This window comes from Salvelinus namaycush, chromosome 21 (genome assembly GCF_016432855.1).
Source record: "Salvelinus namaycush isolate Seneca chromosome 21, SaNama_1.0, whole genome shotgun sequence".
Classification (NCBI taxonomy): Eukaryota; Metazoa; Chordata; class Actinopteri; order Salmoniformes; family Salmonidae; genus Salvelinus; species Salvelinus namaycush.
Genome location: NC_052327.1, coordinates 24,982,759 through 25,003,811, shown reverse-complemented (window position 1 = coordinate 25,003,811; position 21,053 = coordinate 24,982,759). Strand labels below are relative to the sequence as shown.

The window sequence follows — 21,053 nt, the reverse complement described above, 5'->3', positions numbered from 1 at the left end:
AAATGCAATAGATGTAAACTAGCTTTATTCTCTCTTGGGTAAATAAATGAAATTAGGCTCCAGGCAGCGTTGTGCCGGTAACCAAAAGGTCGCTGGTTCAAATCCCTCAGCCAACTAGGTGAAAAATCTGTCGATTTGCCTTTGAGCAAAGGACTTAACCCTAATCGGTCTGGATAAGAGCGTCTGCTAAATGACTAAAATGTAAATAGTATTATATGGACTGGAATTATGCACATTGTTCAAACCATGATAAATCAGGGAGAGAACAGGCGATTCTGGTGCAGCACATGCGGCCGACAAAGTTACAAGTATATGGTAGCGAATTTGGGCCTATTTGTATAAATAGTAGGCTGACACATATGTACCTTTCATAATATTTCCTCTCATGTTATTAGCTTACCTCCTCTTTCGCTATTGTTGCTTCATGAAATAAATGAAATAAGTTTAGTTGTCCTTATCTTCATCATTCTAATGACATCCCTGAATAATTTAGGACTAGAATTAGATTCAGAAGGCTTTCACTTCTCATCATCAAGATTGAATGGTTATGGGTCTGAATAAATAACTGCTATAGCCTGCTGCCATCGCGTGTGTTCGCTCTTCTTTCAAACTACCAGTTCTATTGGCTGCTGTATTTAACATTCAGCAAACAAGAGCTTGCATCCCTCTTCAAATAGTCTGTTAGTTTAAGAAATACAAAAAAAATGTCCAGCAAGCTATTCTAGTCTAGCTTTTTCTGCATGGGACTCCAAGAGCTATGGAGCGTTTTTTAAGGAGAGGCGCCAGCGAAGCACAGGTGCTTGCATATTGTGCAAGAGACAGAAGCTAAAAGTTACAACATTATTATGCATAAGCCATCATTAATTAGCTAAATATAAGGCTAATATTGCATTGAATTTATTACCTGAAAGAGGTAGGCTAGGTTAGGACATTTTTTTATTTAACCTTTATTTAAACAGGGAGGGCTATACAGTTGAAGTCGGAAGTTTACATAGACCTTTGCCAAATACATTTAAACTCAGTTTTTCACAATTCCTTACATTTAATCACAGTAAAAATTCCCTGTCTTAGGTCAGTTAGGATCACCAATTTATTTTAAGAATGTGAAATAACAGAATAATAGTAGAGAGCATTATTTATTTCAGCTTTTATTTCTTTCATCACATTCCCAGTGGGTCAGAAGTTTACGTACACTCAATTAGTATTTGGTAGCATTGCCTTTTAATTTCTTTAACTTGGGTCAAACGTTTCGGGTAGCCTTCCACAAGCTTCCCACAATAAGTTGGGTGAATTTTGGCCCATTCCTTCTGACAGAGCTGGTGTAACTGAGTCAGGTTTGTAGGCCTCCTTGCACGCACACGCTTTTTCAGTTCTGCACACACATTTTCTATAGGATTGAGGTCAGGGCTTTGTGATGGCCACTCCAATACCTTGACTTTGTTGTCCTTAAGCCATTTGCCACAACTTTGGAAGTATGCTTGGGGTCATTGTCGATTTGGAAGACCCATTTGCGACCAAGCTTTAACTTCCTGACTGATGTCTTGAGATGTTGCTTCAATATATCCACATAATTTTCTTTCCTCATGATGCCATCTATTTTGTGACGTGCACCAGTCCCTCCTGCAGCAAAGCACCCCCACAACATGACGCTGCCACCCCAGTGCTTCACGGTTGGGATGGTGTTCTTCGGCTTGCAAGCCTCCCCCTTTTTCCTCCAAACATAACGATGGTCATTATGGCCAAACAGTTCTATTTTTGTTTCATCAGACCAGAGTACACTTCTCCAAAAAGTACAATCTTTGTCCCCATGTACAGTTGCAAACCGTAGTCTGGCTTTTTTATGGCGGTTTTGGAGCAGTGGCTTCTTCCTTGCTGAGCGGCCTTTCAGGTTATGTCGATATAGGACTTGTTTTACTGTGGATATAGATACTTTTGTACCCGTTTCCTCCAGCATCTTCACAAGGTTCTTTGCTGTAGTTATGGGATTGATTTGCACTTTTCGCACCAAAGTACGTTCATCTCTAGGAGACAGAACGCGTCTCCTTCCTGAGCGGTATGACGGCTGCGTGGTTCCATGCTATTTGTGTACTATTGTTTGTACAGATGAACGTGGTACCTTCAGACGTTTGGAAATTGCTCCCAAGGATGAACCAGACTTGTGGAGGTCTACAATTTTGTTTCTGGGGTCTTGGCTGATTTCTTTTGATTTTCCCATGATGTCAAGCAAAGAGGCACTGAGTTTGAAGGTAGGCCTTGAAATACATCTACAGGTTCACCTCCAATTGACTCAAATGATGTCAACTAGCCTATCAGAAGCTTCTAAAGCCATGACAACATTTTCTGGAATTTCCCAAGCTGTTTAAAGGCACAGTCAACTTAGTGTATGTAAACTTCTGACCCACTGGAATTGCGATACAGTGAATTATAAGTGAAATAATCTGTAAACAATTGTTGTAAAAATTACTTGTGTCATGCACAAAGTAGATGTTCTAACACACTTGCCAAAACTATAGTTTGTTAACAAGAAATTTGTGAAACAAGTTTTAATGAGTCCAACCTAAGTGTATGTAAACTTCTGACTTCAACTGTATATCAATCTAGAACAGGATGATCTATTTTGGATGCAATTTGAATGGCGTTGGAGAGAAAAAAAGATTGCGAGAGTGCTCGCGCATGCACTGATTAAAAGCAATGATATTCGAGTGATAGACTGTTTTGAAACTGCACCTGCAATTAAAAAATATATATCTTTACAATGAAAAAACAAGGTGACCCCCGAAAACCCGATGGATATGGGTAAATTCGACGAGCATTTGGTCTTTATATTAGTGTAGCATAAACTATGCTGCAGCAAATGCAGAACTACCTGTCGCAATAAAACATTTTTACCATGAGATGATAGGTCTACATGCATTGTGAACTGCGCTCCATACTGAGATGGGCTGTCTGTCCCCACCCTGAGTCCCGATTCATCCTGCAGAAGCAGTTGAGGAGCCAGATTTAGACATCGCATATAATTTAACAGTTCCATTTCACGCCATGCTGTTTATATAAATAACTTATTATAATTGACCGGTTTCTTACAGTTATTTATCTCGGGAAAAGGGAGTGGTTTGTGGCGGTAAATCTCGGTAACCGGGTTCCCGCCCTTCAACCCTCATGTCTAGTCTATGAGACCAGGCTAGCCAGTTGTCTCTCCCTTCAGACAGTTGGTAAGTTACTCAGCCTGAATACATTTATTTGAGCAAATGCCTCACAGCTTTACCCTTCTGCAGTCACTGTTTCTCTTATAATGTATATGGCTATTTTTAGTTTTCAGTCCCTGTCTACACACCCCAACAAAACAGCTCATAAATGTATGGTAAGAACAAAGACGGCAACATACAGAATAAGAAAATTAAGTATTGTTTATGACAAACACATTGCCTTTTTAACTTTACCAGCCTGTGGAGATCAAATACACACCCTGTCTTTCAAGTAACTGTGAGATACCCACAAAATGTCTGTACCCTCACTGGTGATACCACTGCATTTCCCTTCTCATAGAAATCTGAATTTTTTTTAAATTAATTTTTTTAAACCAAACATCAGTGACTGACATCCATTGCATTTTGTTGAGAATAAACAAAAGGGGACTTGGAGACATAGACCAAAGTTTTACCTCACTGGTAGAATACACTGACAAACACATCCCAAAAGAGTTGAATATTACTATTATACAGGGGTGGGAATTGCCAGGGTCCTCACGATATGATGCTGATACAATATGTCTTGCGATTCTATGTGTATTGCAATTCAATACTGTGATTTTATTGCGATTCCGTGGTCCAAACATTGCTCACCATATGTCTGCTGCAGAGAAATGAGAGAGCATGAGAAAACAAGTTTTGATCAGTAATATAAAAGTGCTGAAAACAAATTGGCTCCCTATTTAAAAAGATGGAAAATAAGCTATTAAGGAAAAACACTGAGTTTTGGTGCAGTTATAGCCAACTAGTGCAAAAATAATATTGCGATATTGTCAAACCGATACGATATATTGTAAAATATAATATCCCAATCTGTAACTGTATCGACCCCCCCCCCCCCCCCCCCCATCACTACTGTTAAACAAAACCGAAGTTATACACAACTGAAGCAAATTAATTTATTCATAATAAACAGGTCACTCACTAACTCTTGTTTGTGGTAATGAAGAAGTGATTCAGTAGCAACTAGCCCCTGACAGCTTAGTATACAGTGACCTCTGGTGGCCATAGCTGGTGACTGGGGTCTTATCCTATTGACCAACCATGAACTCCAGGTTTGCTATGTGTTACCATTACAAGGTAGTGACTTGCAAAAGAGAATGGCCAGGGTGTGCCAGATCATTGAGTAACATGGGTAAATTGTCTCTTCTGGCATCCGAGTCAGTCTGGGACTCTTCCGAAGATACAATGGCTATGTCCTCAGTGAGTGTATTGGACATTCAGTACTAGAAGATAAGGGGCAGCCAGACTGACGTGTAGTAGGTAAGAAATATAATTTACTAAAATATTAATATAAGATATCATTAACCTCAGCACAGGAGTGTGCTAGGACAGGGCACTTGGTCCTCCAGACCCTGCCAACCTGGTACTAAAGCACTGTTTTGTGATTCACTGAAGCAATTAGGCAGATTGAAGTTCCACTGGTTTAAAAAAAAAAAACGTCTTTATGGGCTGCTGTATTTTTCGTAGTTGTTCACATAAAACCATATCTACATGTCACAATTTTCATATGTGCTCAATCAAATAATATAAACTGTAATTATATTACAACATGAACAAAATAACTTTTCCTTCAGCAGTTATAACAGCAATTTCAACACAATTTTGGTTTCACACTTTAAAGACTTAAGTACTCAGAACAAATATGAGCACATCATATGCCAGCTGGACAATTTCTCCCCACATTCCATGGTTTCACTAGAAAGCAAACTATTTAGAGATGTATAGAAGTGCATTTGTGCTAGTGGATATGTTCCATGGACACTGTTGAACTTAAACAAAATGTGGATAAAATGGAGACTGATGCCTTCCAAACAAATAGCCATCCAATAGCAGTGCAGTTGATCATCGTCTTTAATAAAAAACATCTCAGTTTTCCATACATAGGCCTACTTTTGGCGCCATCATTCGACAGACAGACTTGTAAGTGTATCTGTGTGTGAGTGGCTGAGTACTGTATGTGAGCTTGGTTTCATCCCAGCAGAAGGCCTGACAGTGCGTTCAGGTCCCTCATGTAGGGGTTGTCACACAGGATACAGTCAATGCGCTGCTTCTGGCCGGGGAAGATATCGTACATCTTCCTTTTGAGCTCTATGGTTTCCAAGGGTGACCGCTGGGGAGGGGGGGAGGGTGTTGGGGGAGGGGAGTGCGACCGCTGGAGAGGGGGGGAGGGTGTAGGGCAAGGGGGGTGCCACCCAGGGGGCCCAGAGTGCGGCCATTGGGAGGGTGGCCTCATCAAGGGGGTAGCTGAGGGATGGGGGGTAGCTGAGGGGCAGGGAGCAGACTGCAGAGCTTGGACATGCTGCGGGGTGGCTTGGGGGTCCGGCCTCAGAAGAGGTGCAACTGGGCTCCGTCTGTGAGAGAGACACGTTTGGTCAATATTCACACATACATGCCATGTGTGCATGCATGTACGCACACATTGCAGTCAGGACATAGTGTATGAACAATACTTTCATCTCCTTTCTTTCACACACACACCTGTTGTCCTTCCGTAAGAAAACATCCAGGTGGGGGCCATGTTTCCCCAGGGGGTCATCTGGGATCATAAAGTGGTCCTCCACAAAGGTAAACTGCAAAAGCCTTGAAAAAGGGGACAATCAGTGTTAGGGGAGAAGGCTTCTTAACATAATGTGTCCATGGATTATATATACAGTGGGGCAAAAAATAATTTAGTCAGCCACCAATTGTGCAAGTTCTTCCACTTAAAAAGATGAGAGAGGCCTGTAATTTTCATCATAGGTACACTTCAACTATGACAGACAAAATGAGAAAAAAAATCCAGAAAGTCACATTGTAGGATTTTTTATTAATTTATTTGCAAATTATGGTGGAAAATAAGTATTTGGTCAATAACAAAAGTTTATCTAAATACTTTGTTATATACCCTTTGTTGGCAATGACAGAGGTCAAACGTTTTCTGTAAGTCTTCACAAGGTTTTCACACACTGTTGCTGGTATTTTGGCCCATTCCTCCATGCAGATCTCCTCTAGAGCAGTGATGTTTTGGGGCTGTTGCTGGGCAACACGGACTTTCAACTCCCTCCAAAGATTTTCTATGGGGTTGAGATCTGGAGACTGGCTAGGCCACTCCAGGACCTTGAAATGCTTCTTACGAAGCCACTCCTTCGTTGCCCGGGCGGTGTGTTTGGGATCATTGTCATGCTGAAAGACCCAGCCACGTTTCATCTTCAATGCCCTTGCTGATGGAAGGAGGTTTTCACTCAAAATCTCACGATACATGGCCCCATTCATTCTTTTCTTTACACGGATCAGTCGTCCTGGTCCCTTTGCAGAAAAACAGCCCCAAAGCATGATGTTTCCACCCCCATGCTTCACAGTAGGTATGGTGTTCTTTGGATGAAACTCAGCATTCTTTGTCCTCCAAACACAACGAGTTGAGTTTTTACCAAAAAGTTCTATTTTGGTTTCATCTGACCATATGACATTCTCCCAATCTTCTTCTGGATCATCCAAATGCTCTCTAGCAAACTTCAGACGGGCCTGGACATGTACTGGCTTAAGCAGGGGGACACGTCTGGCACTGCAGGATTTGAGTCCCTGGCGGCATAGTGTGTTACTGATGGTAGGCTTTGTTACTTTGGTCCCAGCTCTCTGCAGGTCATTCACTAGGTCCCCCCGTGTGGTTCTGGGATTTTTGCTCACCGTTCTTGTGATCATTTTGACCCCACGGGGTGAGATCTTGCGTGGAGCCCCAGATCGAGGGAGATTATCAGTGGTCTTGTATGTCTTCCATTTCCTAATAATTGCTCCAACAGTTGATTTCTTCAAACCAAGCTGCTTACCTATTGCAGATTCAGTCTTTCCAGCCTGGTGCAGGTCTACAATTTTGTTTCTGGTGTCCTTTGACAGCTCTTTGGTCTTGGCCATAGTGGAGTTTGGAGTGTGACTGTTTGAGGTTGTGGACAGGTGTCTTTTATACTGATAACAAGTTCAAACAGGTGCCATTAATACAGGTAACGAGTGGAGGACAGAGGAGCCTCTTAAAGAAGAAGTTACAGGTCTGTGAGAGCCAGAAATCTTGCTTGTTTGTAGGTGACCAAATACTTATTTTCCACCATAATTTGCAAATAAATTCATTAAAAATCCTACAATGTGATTTGCTGGATTTTTCCCCCTCATTTTGTCTGTCATAGTTGAAGTGTACCTATGATGAAAATTACAGGCCTCTCTCATCTTTTTAAGTGGGAAAACTTGCACAATTGGTGGCTGACTAAATACTTTTTTGCCCCACTGTATATATATAAATGTCTGTGGAGAAATTAGTGCATGTCTGATGATTGGTTAAAAGGCCTTCACCTCTCTTGGATGATCTTCATCCATGCCTGTGATGTATTTACAAAGTCCCGCAGGTTGTCATTGGTGACGATAACCCCTCCTGTCTTCTCTGCCAGATGGAGCAGAAACCTGCAGGTGAGAGAGTGATAAGACTGAGTCAGCTGACAGTGAGTCAGTATGGATGAGGTGGCAGTAGAGAATGTGGGCAAGGCTCCCGAGTGGCACAGCGGTCTAAGGCACTGCATCTCAGTGCAAGAGGCATCACTACAGTCCCTGGTTCGAATCCAGGCTGTATCACATCCGGCCGTGATAGGGAGTCCCATAGGGTGGCGCACAATTGGCCCAGCGTCGTCCGGGTTTGGCCGGGGTAGGCCGTCATTGTAAATCAGAATTTGTTCTGACTTGCCTAGTTAAATAAAGGTTCAATAAAAAAATCTGAATAAAAAGGTGAGCAAGGATGTTAGCAAATGTTAGCAAAAAAAACATTTTCACTTCAATCAGTGTAGATGAAGGAGAGGAGGCAGGTTAAAAAAGGATTTTTAAGCCTCGAGACAATTGACACATGGATTGTGTATGTGTGCGCTTCAGAGGGTGAATGGGCAAGACAAAAGATTTAAGTACCTTTGAATAGAGTATGGCGCACTGGTTTGTGTCAAGAACTACAACACTGCTGGGGTTTTCACACTCAACAGTTTCCTGTGTGTATCAAGAATGATCCACCACCCAAAGGACATCCAGCCAATTTAACACAACTGTGGGAAGCATTGGAGTCAACATGGGCCAGCATCCCTGTGGAATGCTTTTGACACCTTGTAGAGTCCACATGACATGTGACTGGGGACTAAAATAAACTTCATAATAATGTGACAGCTGAAATTAAGAACGCAATGTTCTTTATCACCTAACATATTGCACAAGTTGACTGCAAGCATTTACTTAAAAAGTAGCTACAAATATTAAACTTCATAAAAATAAAAAAATTCTCCAAATACCCATATACCCATATACTACCAGAGCCTAGAAGGTGTTCTTAATGTTTTGTACATTAAGGGGGGGGGGGGGGACACAGGGTTGAATATACAGAGGGTGGGCAGGCTGTATGACGAGGTGAGATGCGTGACTAAGCAGTACCTGTCATCATGTGAGGAAATCCTCTTTCCACAGACCTCTCTGGAAGGAGTGAAGGAGAGCAGACGCAGGTCTTCCAGTTGATTCAGGTAATGTTGTTCTGTTGAAACACGTGGAGCAAATACACACATTTACACCGTGATGACCCGTCATTCAGGGCAGGTGGGGCACAAAAAAAAATATACACTGCCGTTCAAAAGTTTGGGGTCACTTAGAAATGCCCTTGTTTTTTAAAGAAAAACATTTTTTTGTCCATTAAAATAACATAAATTGATCAGAAATACAGTGTAGACATTGTTAATGTTGTAAATGACTATTGTAGCTGGAAACGGCAGATTTTTAATGGAATATCTACAGCAATGGACATTAGACCGGAGTTCAAATGTAAGATTTTTGGTTCCAACCGCCGTGTCTTTGTGAGACAGAATAGGTGAACGGATGATCTCCGCATGTGTGGTTCCCACTGTGAAGCATGGAGTAGGAGGTGTGATGGTGCTTTGCTGGTGACACTGTCTGTGAGTGGCACACTTAACCAGCAAGGCTATCACAGCATTCTGCAGAGATACGCTATCCCATCTGGTTTGCACTTAGTGGGACTATCATTTATTTTTCAACAGGACAATGACCCAACACACCTCCAGGCTGTGTATGGGCTATTTGACCAAGAAGGAGAGTGATGGAGTGCTGCATCAGATGACCTGGCCTCCACACAACCGACCTCAACCCAATTGAGATGGTTTGGGATGAGTTGGACCACAGAGTGAAGGAAAATCAGCCAACAAGTGCTCAGCATATGTGGGAATTTCTTCAAGACTGTTGGAAAAGCATTCCAGGTGAAGCTGGTTGAGAGAATGCCAAGAGTGTGCAAAGCTGTCATCAAGGCTACTTTGAAGAATCTAAAATATATTTTGATTTGTTTAACACTTTTTTGGTTACTACATGATTCCATGTGTTATTTCATAGTTTATGTAGAAAATAGTAAAAATAAATAAAAACCCTTGAATGAGTAGGTGTGTCCAAACTTTTGACTGGTACTGTACGTCCGTCCTACCTCGCTCATTAATGTCTTAAATCAAAATGACAGGTTGCTTCTTATCTGCTCGTCGTCCCCTTATGCCATAGTTTGTACATCTCAATTGTCAGTAGAAGCCACATTTGTTTAAGCAAGTCAGCCATAATGAACTGTTTCGCTGCCAGACAAGGCTTCACTGAAAGCCAGGTGTAGCAGTGGTAAGGATTCATTCCATGGTGCTGGAAAGAAAGCTCTGCTGTTAGGACAGCTTTATGTAGGCTCTAACAGTTGTGGGCACCGTTTGTCACCGTTATAGTGCAATTAATGTATTGTTTAGTGTAGTATCTTTGCTGGCATGCGCTAAAAACATTTTTGGGAGTTTACCCCACCAAGATTTACATGCTAAAATCACCACTGCATTTAAACATATCCTTAACAGAGCACACATGGAGCACATTATAACTATTATAACTATAACTATTCAAACATGAATCCTCCCAACTATTTTCCAATCGTCTTTCAACTGACCAAAGCCTTGGATGGCTTTCCTACCGGTACAAGTCATGTACATTTTTTACCACCCAAAACCAGAAGAATGAGATTTAGCTCAGGTTGAGGTGGCCTGTGCTGTGGCGTGTCTGTTCTGACCTGTGGTATAGCGGTCTCTCTTCTGCCTCCACTGAGGCACAAAGACGGTGATCTCCCGGTGGCCCCGACTCCAAAAGGCCTCAACAGCAATGGCTATCCCCCGGCATGAGAAGAAGCGGTGGAGACCGTGCCTAAAGAGGAGCAGGAGGAAGACAGGGAGGAAGGGTTATTTAGCAGTGATTAGGTTTAGGACTGCCTTATAACTAATACATCAAGTGATTGTTGTATTTCAGATTGACAAATTGATGACTGCCTTCAAACGATATTGTCACAAATGCCAAGTGTCGGCTCAAGTGGTGTAAAGCTCGCTGCCATTGTACTCTGGAGCAGTGGAAACGCGTTCTCTGGAGTGATGAATCACGCTTCACCATCTGGCAGTCCAACGGACTAATCTGGGTTTGGCGGATGCCAGGAGATCTCTACCTGGAGGAGGAGTAATTGTCTGGGGCCGTTTTTCATGGTTCGGGCCCCTTAGTTCCAATGAAGATAAATCTTAACACTACAGCGTACAATGACATTCTAGACGATTCTGTGCTTCCAACTTTGTGGCAACAGTTTGGGGAAGGCATGACCATTTCCCTGTGTACAAAGCAAGGTCCATACAGATATGGTTTGTCGAGATCGGTGTGGAAGAACTTGACTGGCCTGCACAGAGCCCTGACGTCAACCCCATCAAACACCTTTGGGATTGGAATTGGAACGCTGACTGCGAGCCAGGCCTATTCACCCCAACATCAGTGCCGACCTCACTAATGCTCTAATGGCTGAATGCAAGCAAGTCCCTGCAGCAATGTTCCAACATCTGGTGGAAAGCCTTCCCAGAAGAGTGGAGGCTGTTATAGCAGCAAAGGGGGGATCAACACCGTATTAATGCCCATGATTTTGGAATGAGATGTTCGACAAGCATGTAGTGTATGAGGTAAATCCATTTGAATCACTTTTTGACAGCATCCCTTTTGATTTAAACAAAACTTTCAATACACGTTTGCCCATGGAACAAGTGGTCAGAAAGTGACATTTTGGACCTGAATGCCAAAACATTCAGGAGATAAAGCTGCTCAAAGTTGACCCATTTGTCATACCCCACCATACCATGAGACATGCATGTCTTCATCACTATGAAAGATAAACGGTTGAGTGTATCATTTAAAAGCGTACAAACAGTGTTGTCAAATTACTTGTTTATTTCTTGAGAAAAAAACACATCAATTGTCATTTTTAAACCATTAACATCAATGATCTAAAAATGCGTAAACTCAGATTTTCTTCTTTTTTGCGTACACTACAGTTTAAAAGTTTGGGGTCACTTAGAAATGTCCTTGTTTTTGAAATTAAAGCAAATTTTTTTGTCCATTAAAATAACGTCAAATTGATCTGAAATACAGTGTAGACACTGTTAATGTTGTAAATGACTATTGTAGCTGGAAACGGCTGATTTTTAAAGGAATATCTACATAGGTGTACAGCGGCCCATTATCAGCAACCATCACTCCTGTGTTCCAATGGCACGTTGTGTTGTGTTGTTGTTTTTTTCCCTCCTTTTTTTTTTAAAGGGGTGGATCAGCTTAATATTGCGGAAAGATTGTTGCTTCCATCAATGTAATTGTCTGTATCATTTCCAATCCCCCATATATATTTTTTTTGTAAATATACACTGCTCAAAAAAATAAAGGGAACACTTAAACAACACAATGTAACTCCAAGTCAATCACACTTCTGTGAAATCAAACTGTCCACTTAGGAAGCAACACTGATTGACAATAGATTTCACATGCTGTTGTGCAAATGGAATAGACAACAGGTGGAAATTATAGGCAATTAGCAAGACACCCCCAATAAAGGAGTGGTTCTGCAGGTGGTGACCACAGACCACTTCTCAGTTCCTATGCTTCCTGGCTGATGTTTTGGTCACTTTTGAATGCTGGCGGTGCTTTCACTCTAGTGGTAGCATGAGACGGAGTCTACAACCCACACAAGTGGCTCAGGTAGTGCAGCTCATCCAGGATGGCACATCAATGCGAGCTGTGGCAAGAAGGTTTGCTGTGTCTGTCAGCGTAGTGTCCAGAGCATGGAGGCGCTACCAGGAGACAGGCCAGTACATCAGGAGACGTGGAGGAGGCCGTAGGAGGGCAACAACCCAGCAGCAGGACCGCTACCTCCGCCTTTGTGCAAGGAGGAGCAGGAGAAGCACTGCCAGAGCCCTGCAAAATGACCTCCAGCAGGCCACAAATGTGCATGTGTCTGCTCAAATGGTCAGAAACAGACTCCATGAGGGTGGTATGAGGGCCCGACGTCCACAGGTGGGGGTTGTGCTTACAGCCCAACACCGTGCAGGACGTTTGGCATTTGCCAGAGAACACCAAGATTGGCAAATTCGCCACTGGCGCCCTGTGCTCTTCACAGATGAAAGCAGGTTCACACTGAGCACATGTGACAGACGTGACAGAGTCTGGAGACGCCGTGGAGAACGTTCTGCTGCCTGCAACATCCTCCAGCATGACCGGTTTGGCGGTGGGTCAGTCATGGTGTGGGGTGGCATTTCTTTGGGGGGCCGCACAGCCCTCCATGTGCTCGCCAGAGGTAGCCTGACTGCCATTAGGTACCGAGATGAGATCCTCAGACCCCTTGTGAGACCATATGCTGGTGCGGTTGGCCCTGGGTTCCTCCTAATGCTAGACCTCATGTGGCTGAAGTGTGTCAGCAGTTCCTGCAAGAGGAAGGCATTGATGCTATGGACTGGCCCGCCCGTTCCCCAGACCTGAATCCAATTGAGCACATCTGGGACATCATGTCTCGCTCCATCCACCAACGCCACGTTGCACCACAGACTGTCCAGGAGTTGGCGGATGCTTTAGTCCAGGTCTGGGAGGAGATCCCTCAGGAGACCATCCGCCACCTCATCAGGAGCATGCCCAGGCGTTGTAGGGAGGTCATACAGGCACGTGGAGGCCACACACACTACTGAGCCTCATTTTGACTTGTTTTAAGGACATTACATCAAAGTTGGATCAGCCTGTAGTGTGGTTTTCCACTTTAATTTTGAGTGTGACTCCAAATCCAGACCTCCATGGGTTGATACATTTGATTTCCATTGATAATTTGTGTGATTTTGTTGTCAGCACATTCAACTATGTAAAGAAAAAAGTATTTAATAAGAATATTTCATTCATTCAGATCTAGGATGTGTTATTTTAGTGTTCCCTTTATTTTTTTGAGCAGTGTATATATCCATCCACACACATGCATACATATACACATATATACATACACATACCTATATAGACATAGATCTTTTTTTTAAAATATACCTTTATTATTCCCCGCAAACCCTACCACCCTTTCCCCAATTGGAGTAAACTAATAAACAATAAGACTTAGGCTTCTACCTTCAGTTTATACATCTTATACACATTTTACAGACACAATCTATTTTACAATAGTTATATTTTGTTTATTTTTAGTCCTTCCTCTATTTCTGATATCCATCCAGTTTGATTTTTATTTGTAACTGTGCAATTTCACAAAATTTCTGAACCTATATACATTTTACAGACCCCGTATGTTTTACATTGGTTATCTTGTTATTAGTCCCACTCTTCAGCTCCATTCAACCCCTCCCATCTATCTCTCAACACCATCCATTTTGGATTTATATTTGCCATATATTTTTCAACTGTGCTGTGATGCTTGACAAAAGTACTGAACCTTTCTATTGTCATAGCTTTTACAGATTGTAAATTAAAAATATATATTTTTCTAAAACAATTATTATATTATTGATTGATTGACTATGGCTTTTCAAATCACCCAGTATTGCTGTCTGCAGCGTTAGTTCTAGGCAAATGTTGCAATTCTTCAGCCATTCCTGGACCCGTGATCAAAAACGAGCTACATATGGACTACCAAAATAAATGATCTAATGACTCTGCCTCCTCACAGCAAAATCTGCAGAGCTGGGAAGATTGTATCCCCCATATATATAACATTCTATTGGTTGCAAGAATTTTGTATAGTAATTTAATTTGAAAAATGTGAAGTTTTGAATCCAGCGTTGTTTTGCGTATCAATTCATAGACCATGTGCCATGGAATGGGTACATCGAAAATCTCTTCACAACTATTTTGCAATTTATATGGCACAGCTGTCAGTTTTTTGGTCCTTAAATTAAATTGGTATATTTTTTTAATTTATCACACTTTTCTTTAATCATTTATGTTCTTTAATACAGGGCCGACATACAAGTTCTTACTTTTTTACCCTTCTACTTGCCTCTTCCATTTTTGTGGTAATGCTGCAATTAGTTGGTTGTAATTTTGGGTAGAGCAGACATTTCCATATTTCTGTGTTAGCTGCATGTGTGACATAACTCCACCAGTCCTATTTATGATATCATTCACAAAAATTATACATTTTTTAAACATTTCTTCTAAAAATACATTTTATTAAATCAATTAGTATATTTGAGTTTAACCACAATATTTGTTGTATTATTTGTTCTGTCTTTTCAGGTGGATTAAACTGAAATTGCAACCAACTTTTTAAGGCTTGTTTAAAAAAAAATAACGATATTTTGGAGATTATTTCCTTTTCAAACAACCGAAAGTGAGCAGGTGTAATCTGAATAAAAGGGAAAAAGGTCATTCTTGAACAGGATGAGACATTCCTACCAATTTACTAGAGAACCAGTTTGGATTTAAGTATAACTTTAGTATGACTGATGCCTTTAGTGAGAGGTCTAATGCTTTAATATTTAATCATTTCTGCCCTCCGAATTCATATTCGTTATATAAATAGGCCTTTTTAATTTTGTCTGGCTTGCCATTCCAAATAAAATTGAATATATTTTGTTCACATAATTTAAAAAGCAGGTCACTAGGTGTAGGCAAAACCATAAGCAAATAGGTCAACTGTGATACAACTAAAGAGTTAATCAGGGCGATTTTTCCACAAATAGACAGGTATTTTCCTTTCCATGGTAGCAAGATCTTATCTATTTTTGCTAACTTTCAATAAAAATGTATTGGAGTGAGATCATTTCTTTCTTTTGGGATTTGTATACTGAGTATGTCCACATCTCCGTCAGACTATTTAATTGGTGAACTACACGGTAATGTAAAATTAGCATTTTTTAGTGATCCAATACGTAATCATAATTTGGTTTTCATCCAGAGAGGATAGCAAAAGTATCTAGATCCTCTATGAGGCCGTGGAGAGATTCTAATTGTGGTTTAAAAAGAAAACATGAATCATCAGCATACAATGACACCTTAGTTTTTAAGCCACGGATTTCTAACCCCTTAATATTATTGTTTGATCTAATTTTAACAGCTAACATTTCGATGGCAATAATAAATAGATATGCCGATAGTGGACAACCTTGTTTTACTCCTCTAGATAGTTTAAAACTTTCTGAGATGTAGCCATTATTTATTATTTTACACCTAGGGTTACTAGACATAACTTTAATCCATTTTATAAGAGATTCCCCAAAATTGAAATATTCTAGGCATTTATATATAAACTCCAGTCGTACTTTATCAAAAGCCTTTTCAAAATCAGCTATGAAAACCAGGCCTGGTGTCCCCAATATTTCATAGTATTCTATTGTTTCCAGTACTTGTCTTATATTATCTCCAATGCATCGTCCATGTAAAAAACCTGTCTGATTAGGATGAATAATATCTGACAATACTTTTTAAATTCTATGCACCAAGCATTTTGCTAGGATTTTTGTATCACAACACTGAAATGTAAGAGGTCTCAAATTGTTTAAATGGACTGGATCTTTATATATACAACTTGGGTCCTGTTTCAGTAATAATGATATCAGACCTTCTTGTTGCGTGTCTGATAATCTACCATTTATATAGGAGTGGTTAAAACATGCTAATAATGGTCCTCTGAGTATATCAAAAAAAGTTTGTATACTTCCACTGGTATGCCATCCAGCCCTGGAGTTTTCCCAGCCTTAAAGGCTTTAATTGCATCAAGAAGTTCCTCCTCTGTAATTTGGCCTTCACATGAGTGTTTCTGTACAGATGTTAATTTAAAATTATTATTAGGAAAAAAATCCATACAATTAGTTTCAGTTAGTGGAGATGGAAGAGACTGAAATGAAAACATTCTTAAAGTACTTTACTTCCTCTTTCAAAATATCATTCGGTGAATCATGTGTGATTCCATCATTTGTAACACGTTTCAACACGTTTTTTTTGTAGCATTTCTATATTGAAACAGAATTTGGCATGTTGTGTTAGCTAATCCAAGTTTATCATTTTAAAAGGCTAATTGATCATTAGAAAACCCTTTTGCAATTATTTTAGCACAGATGAAAACTGTTATGCTGATTAAAAAAGCAATAAAACTGGCCTTCTTCAGACTAGTTGAGTATCTGGAGCATCAGCATTTGTGGGTGTCGATTACAGGCTCAAAATGGCCATAAAAAAATAACTTTCTTCTGAAACTCGTCAGTCTATTCTTGTTCTGAAAAATGAAGGCTATTACATGCGAAAAATTGCCAAGAAATGGAAGATCCCGTACAACGCTGTGTACCACTCCCTTCACAGGACAGCGCAAACTGGCTCTAACCAGAATAGAAAGAGGAGTGGGAGGCCCCGGTGCACAACTGAGCAAGAGGACAAGTACATTAGAGTGTCTAGTTTGAGAAACAGACGCCTCACAGGTGGCTGGTCTCAGATGATCCCACAGGTGAAGAAACCGGATGTGGAGGTCCTGGGCTGGCGCGGTTACATGTGGTCTGCGGTTGAGAGGCCGGTTGGACGTACTGCCAAATTCTCTAAAACGACATTGGAGGTAGCTTATGGTAGAGAAGTTAACATTCAATTCTCTGACAACAGCTCTGTTGTTCATTCCTGTAGTCAGCATGCCAATTGCACGATCCCTCAAAACTTGAGACATCTGTGGCATTGTGTTGTGTGACAAAAGTGCACATTTTAGAGTGGCCATTTATTGTCCACAGCACAAGGTGCACCTGTGTAATGATCATGCTGTTTAATCGGCTTCTTGATATGCCACACCTGTCAGGTGGATGGATTATCTTGGCAATGGAGAAATGCTCACCAACAGGCATGTAAACAAATTTGTGCACCATATTTCAGAGAAATACGCTTTTTGTGCGCATGGAACCTTTCTGGGATCTTTTATTTCAGCTCATGAAACATGGGAACAACACTTTATATGTTGCATATATATTTAATGTTCAGTATAATTACTAACACAAAGATGACCGCCAGTCCACCCACGATCGAATGTCCACTTAAATGGTAATGTCTATTCTATTATCTATATTTCTAGCTACAACCTATCAATAGGTTTCGTATGGAGGACTGACAGTATGATTTAAAACAACAGATATTCCTATTCAAGTCAACAGAATCATTCCATGACATTTCAGAAAGCCATGACACCCACCATCTCAGATTGTTCTGAAATTGTTTCTGTAGTTAATCTGCTGTCTATTTAAAAAAAATTTTTTAACAGGGGAAGAAACCCATCAACAGATTCACAGGGAATACATGACATAGTATGGAAAAGCAATACTCCAAGCAACAGCTTCATACTACTTGTCAAACATAGAGAATTGATACTGTATACTGGTTGTTGGGGTAGGATTGGCATGGGGTGTGGGGGGTTCGTGAGTGGCTGTTGATTTTGTCCCCGCGATTCATGTCTTACTCATTGGTCGGAACAAGTTTGGTCCAAATCGGATGTTGGGTACTATATTTATTGAATATTTTCTGAATCCTATAAATAAATAAATTGCCAATTTGGGTGCAATCAATTAGCTTAATTTCTCAGAGATCAAATTATATTTTAACAAAATATTTTCAGGAAAGATAGTTGTATATGTTACTAACTACAGAAACTATTTCAGAATAAGCGGACCTCCAACCATCTTTGTGGTACCATTTGAATGTTGAAAATTGTATTCCCATTTTAGTACATTTATCAACCAAAGCATGACACCCACCCTGTATTCAAGAGCATGCTGTGTCTGAACCGATGGCGGGCATAACACAAAAACCTTATATCAGGGATGGGCAACTTTAAAACTAATTTCATGCAATTCTACACATTTGCCAGAGGGTGGAGGCAAATGTTTGCAGTTAACGGATGATCAAAGGGCACCACCCCGGTGGGTAATTCGACCATGCTTACTACAAGTTTAGATAGCTGGCCGCGGGGCCTACAAAAGGGCGAGGTCGGCCCATGGCCCGCCAGTTGCCAATTCCTGCCTTAGATTATGTAAAATAGGGTCTAAGCTACAACATATGTGAATATGAAAAAAGATAGATAATTGACATTAAATGGTAAAAAAATACTTCATTTTTATGCAAAATCTCCAGAAATTATTTAAAAAAAATGACAACCCTGTTTGTAAGCTTTTAAATAAAATCAACCGGTTTTCTTTTCCAGTGATGAAGACGTGGCTGTCTCATGGTATGGTGGGGTATGCAAAATGGTCAACTTTGAGCACCCTTATCTCTTGAATGTTTTGGCATTCGGGTCCGAAATGTCACTTTCTGAGAATTGTACAATTATACTTCAAATTCTATCCCGAGTTGTTGATCCTTCACAATACATTAATTTAATTACTAGGGATGCACGATATAATCGTTGAACATATCGGAATTGGACGATATTAGCTAAAAATGCCAACATCGGTATTGGCCAATGTCTAGTTTAACGCCCGATGTGCAAAACCGATGTCAAAGCTGACGTGCGTACCTATATAACGAAGGTACATGATGTAATGTAACATTTTTGCGCTATACGTGCAACACAGCATTCCTAAACTAGCCCACAATGTCTGCTGTGTGGATCGAGCAGTCATCAAGTCAAGCAGTCATTTGAAAGAGTAACAACATTTCAGCAAGACAACTCAAAGGCGAAATCCATAAAAGCCAAGATAATGGAATTCATTGCCCTTGACAATCAACCGTTCTGTCGTGAGTGATGTTAGCTTTCGCCGACTGGTCGAGCACCGGTTAACGTTACCAAGCGCGCTATTTTTCAGATGTTGCTCTACCGGAGTTACACAGTAATAGCACTGCAATTAGCTTCACGACATACATACTATGGAACGCCGTTTGGGTCTTTGCGTGTCTAAAAAGATACAGTAGCACTGTCAAAGCTATACAAAAAAAGTCAGCAAACACCGGCCACGAACGATGTGTTTACAATACCGCGTTGGTAATAAAGCATCATTTGTTAGACCGCAATTTCTGGGGTAGCTAGCTTTGACTTGGTACCTAGCTAGCACCAATACAACCAGCCTTAAAACAATGACCAGTAAAAATTGCAGTCATTTTCATTAATCTTAGCAATGATTTAGGAATCCTTGTGAGGTAGTATTAGCTCGGTTGCCACTTGTTTTTCGCCTATTGAAATTGAACTTCAGTTCAATAAATAGCTAGCCAGCTACTTAACCCTGTTGCCCCAAGCTAACGTTATAAGCAGCCAGCTAGCGTTATCTGGCTAGTGAGGCTCGACCGGACCGGGTTATGTGTTGTGAAGCTAGCCACAATAAAGATTAGGCACAATAGTGGAATTTGCGGTTTGCCTTCAAAATAAAAGTGTGTCATTGACAGGGATGCAAATGAATACAAATAGTAGAATTATGCCATACTTTTATTTTGAAGGCTAACCGCAAAGTCCACTATTGTGCCTAATCCTTATTGTGGCTAGCTTCACATAGATGGGTCCGACCACCATTAAAACCTTTTCTCAATAGGGGGGCGCTGTTTTCACTTTGTAAAAAATCGTTCCCAAATTAAACTGCCTCGTACTCAATTCTTGCTCGTACAATATGCATATTATTATTACTATTGGATAGAAAACACTCTCTAGTTTCTAAAACCGTTTGAATTATATCTGTGAGTAAAACAGAACTCATTTTGCAGCAAACTTCCTGTCAGGAACTGAAAAACCTGAAATCAGGGGCTCTGTTCCAGGGGCATCCTATTAATTTGCATGAAATCTATGGGTCTACATGCACTGCATACGCCTTCCACTAGATGTCAATAGACAGAGCTATACACCCCATTCCACCTCTCACTATCTGAGGCCGAATAAGACCTCTTGGAATGACGAGACCAGTCTTTTCACCGTTCAGCTTGGCGCAAGAAGGACCTCTGCATTGCGTTCTGAAAAGCTTTCGTTATAGACGTTAGATATCTCCGGCTCTGATTTTATTTGATATATGTGTTAAAAACATCATAAACTAGTTATTTTAAACCGACTTATATCAGTTTATTGCGATTTTCGGTATTTCCTTTGTCTTGCGTTATGGTGCGTTGGACACTCCTGCACCACATGGCTAGCTTTTGTTGCTAATTCCAGAGATGAAGAGGACATTCTACAACCGAACAACGATTATTCTGGACAAAGGACACCTTGTACAAGATTCTGATGGAAGCTCATCAAATAGTAGGAACCATTTATGATGTTATTTCGTATTTCTGTCAAATGTTTAGACATTTTTTCCGCCCTTATTTTGGGCGCTGTCTCGCTATAACGTAAGCTGTATGTCGTACTAAAGTTATTTAAAAAAATCTAACAGCGGTTGCATTAAGAACTAGTGTATCTTTCATTTGCTGTCCAACCTGTATTTTTTAGTAAAGTTTATGATTAGTTATTTGATTAGATTAGGTGCCTCTCCAAGATTTCTCCGGACAATATTTCTGCATTTTGACAAC

General features: G+C 40.6%; 1 protein-coding gene across 1 annotated transcript in view; it reads right to left on the bottom strand.

Moving 5' to 3' along the window:
• Positions 1–5,084: 5,084 nt before the first annotated feature.
• Positions 5,085–21,053, bottom strand: part of LOC120066226 (NEDD4-binding protein 1-like) — a 49,183-nt gene continuing 33,214 nt past the window's right edge. Inside the window, exons 3-7 of the mRNA XM_039017440.1 lie at positions 10,336–10,466; positions 8,679–8,775; positions 7,569–7,676; positions 5,730–5,831; positions 5,085–5,602 (exon numbers count right to left, since the gene is read on the bottom strand). Coding sequence (XP_038873368.1) covers positions 5,221–5,602; positions 5,730–5,831; positions 7,569–7,676; positions 8,679–8,775; positions 10,336–10,466 — 820 coding nt within the window. The 3' untranslated portion in view covers positions 5,085–5,220. The remainder of the gene's footprint in view (positions 5,603–5,729; positions 5,832–7,568; positions 7,677–8,678; positions 8,776–10,335; positions 10,467–21,053) is intronic.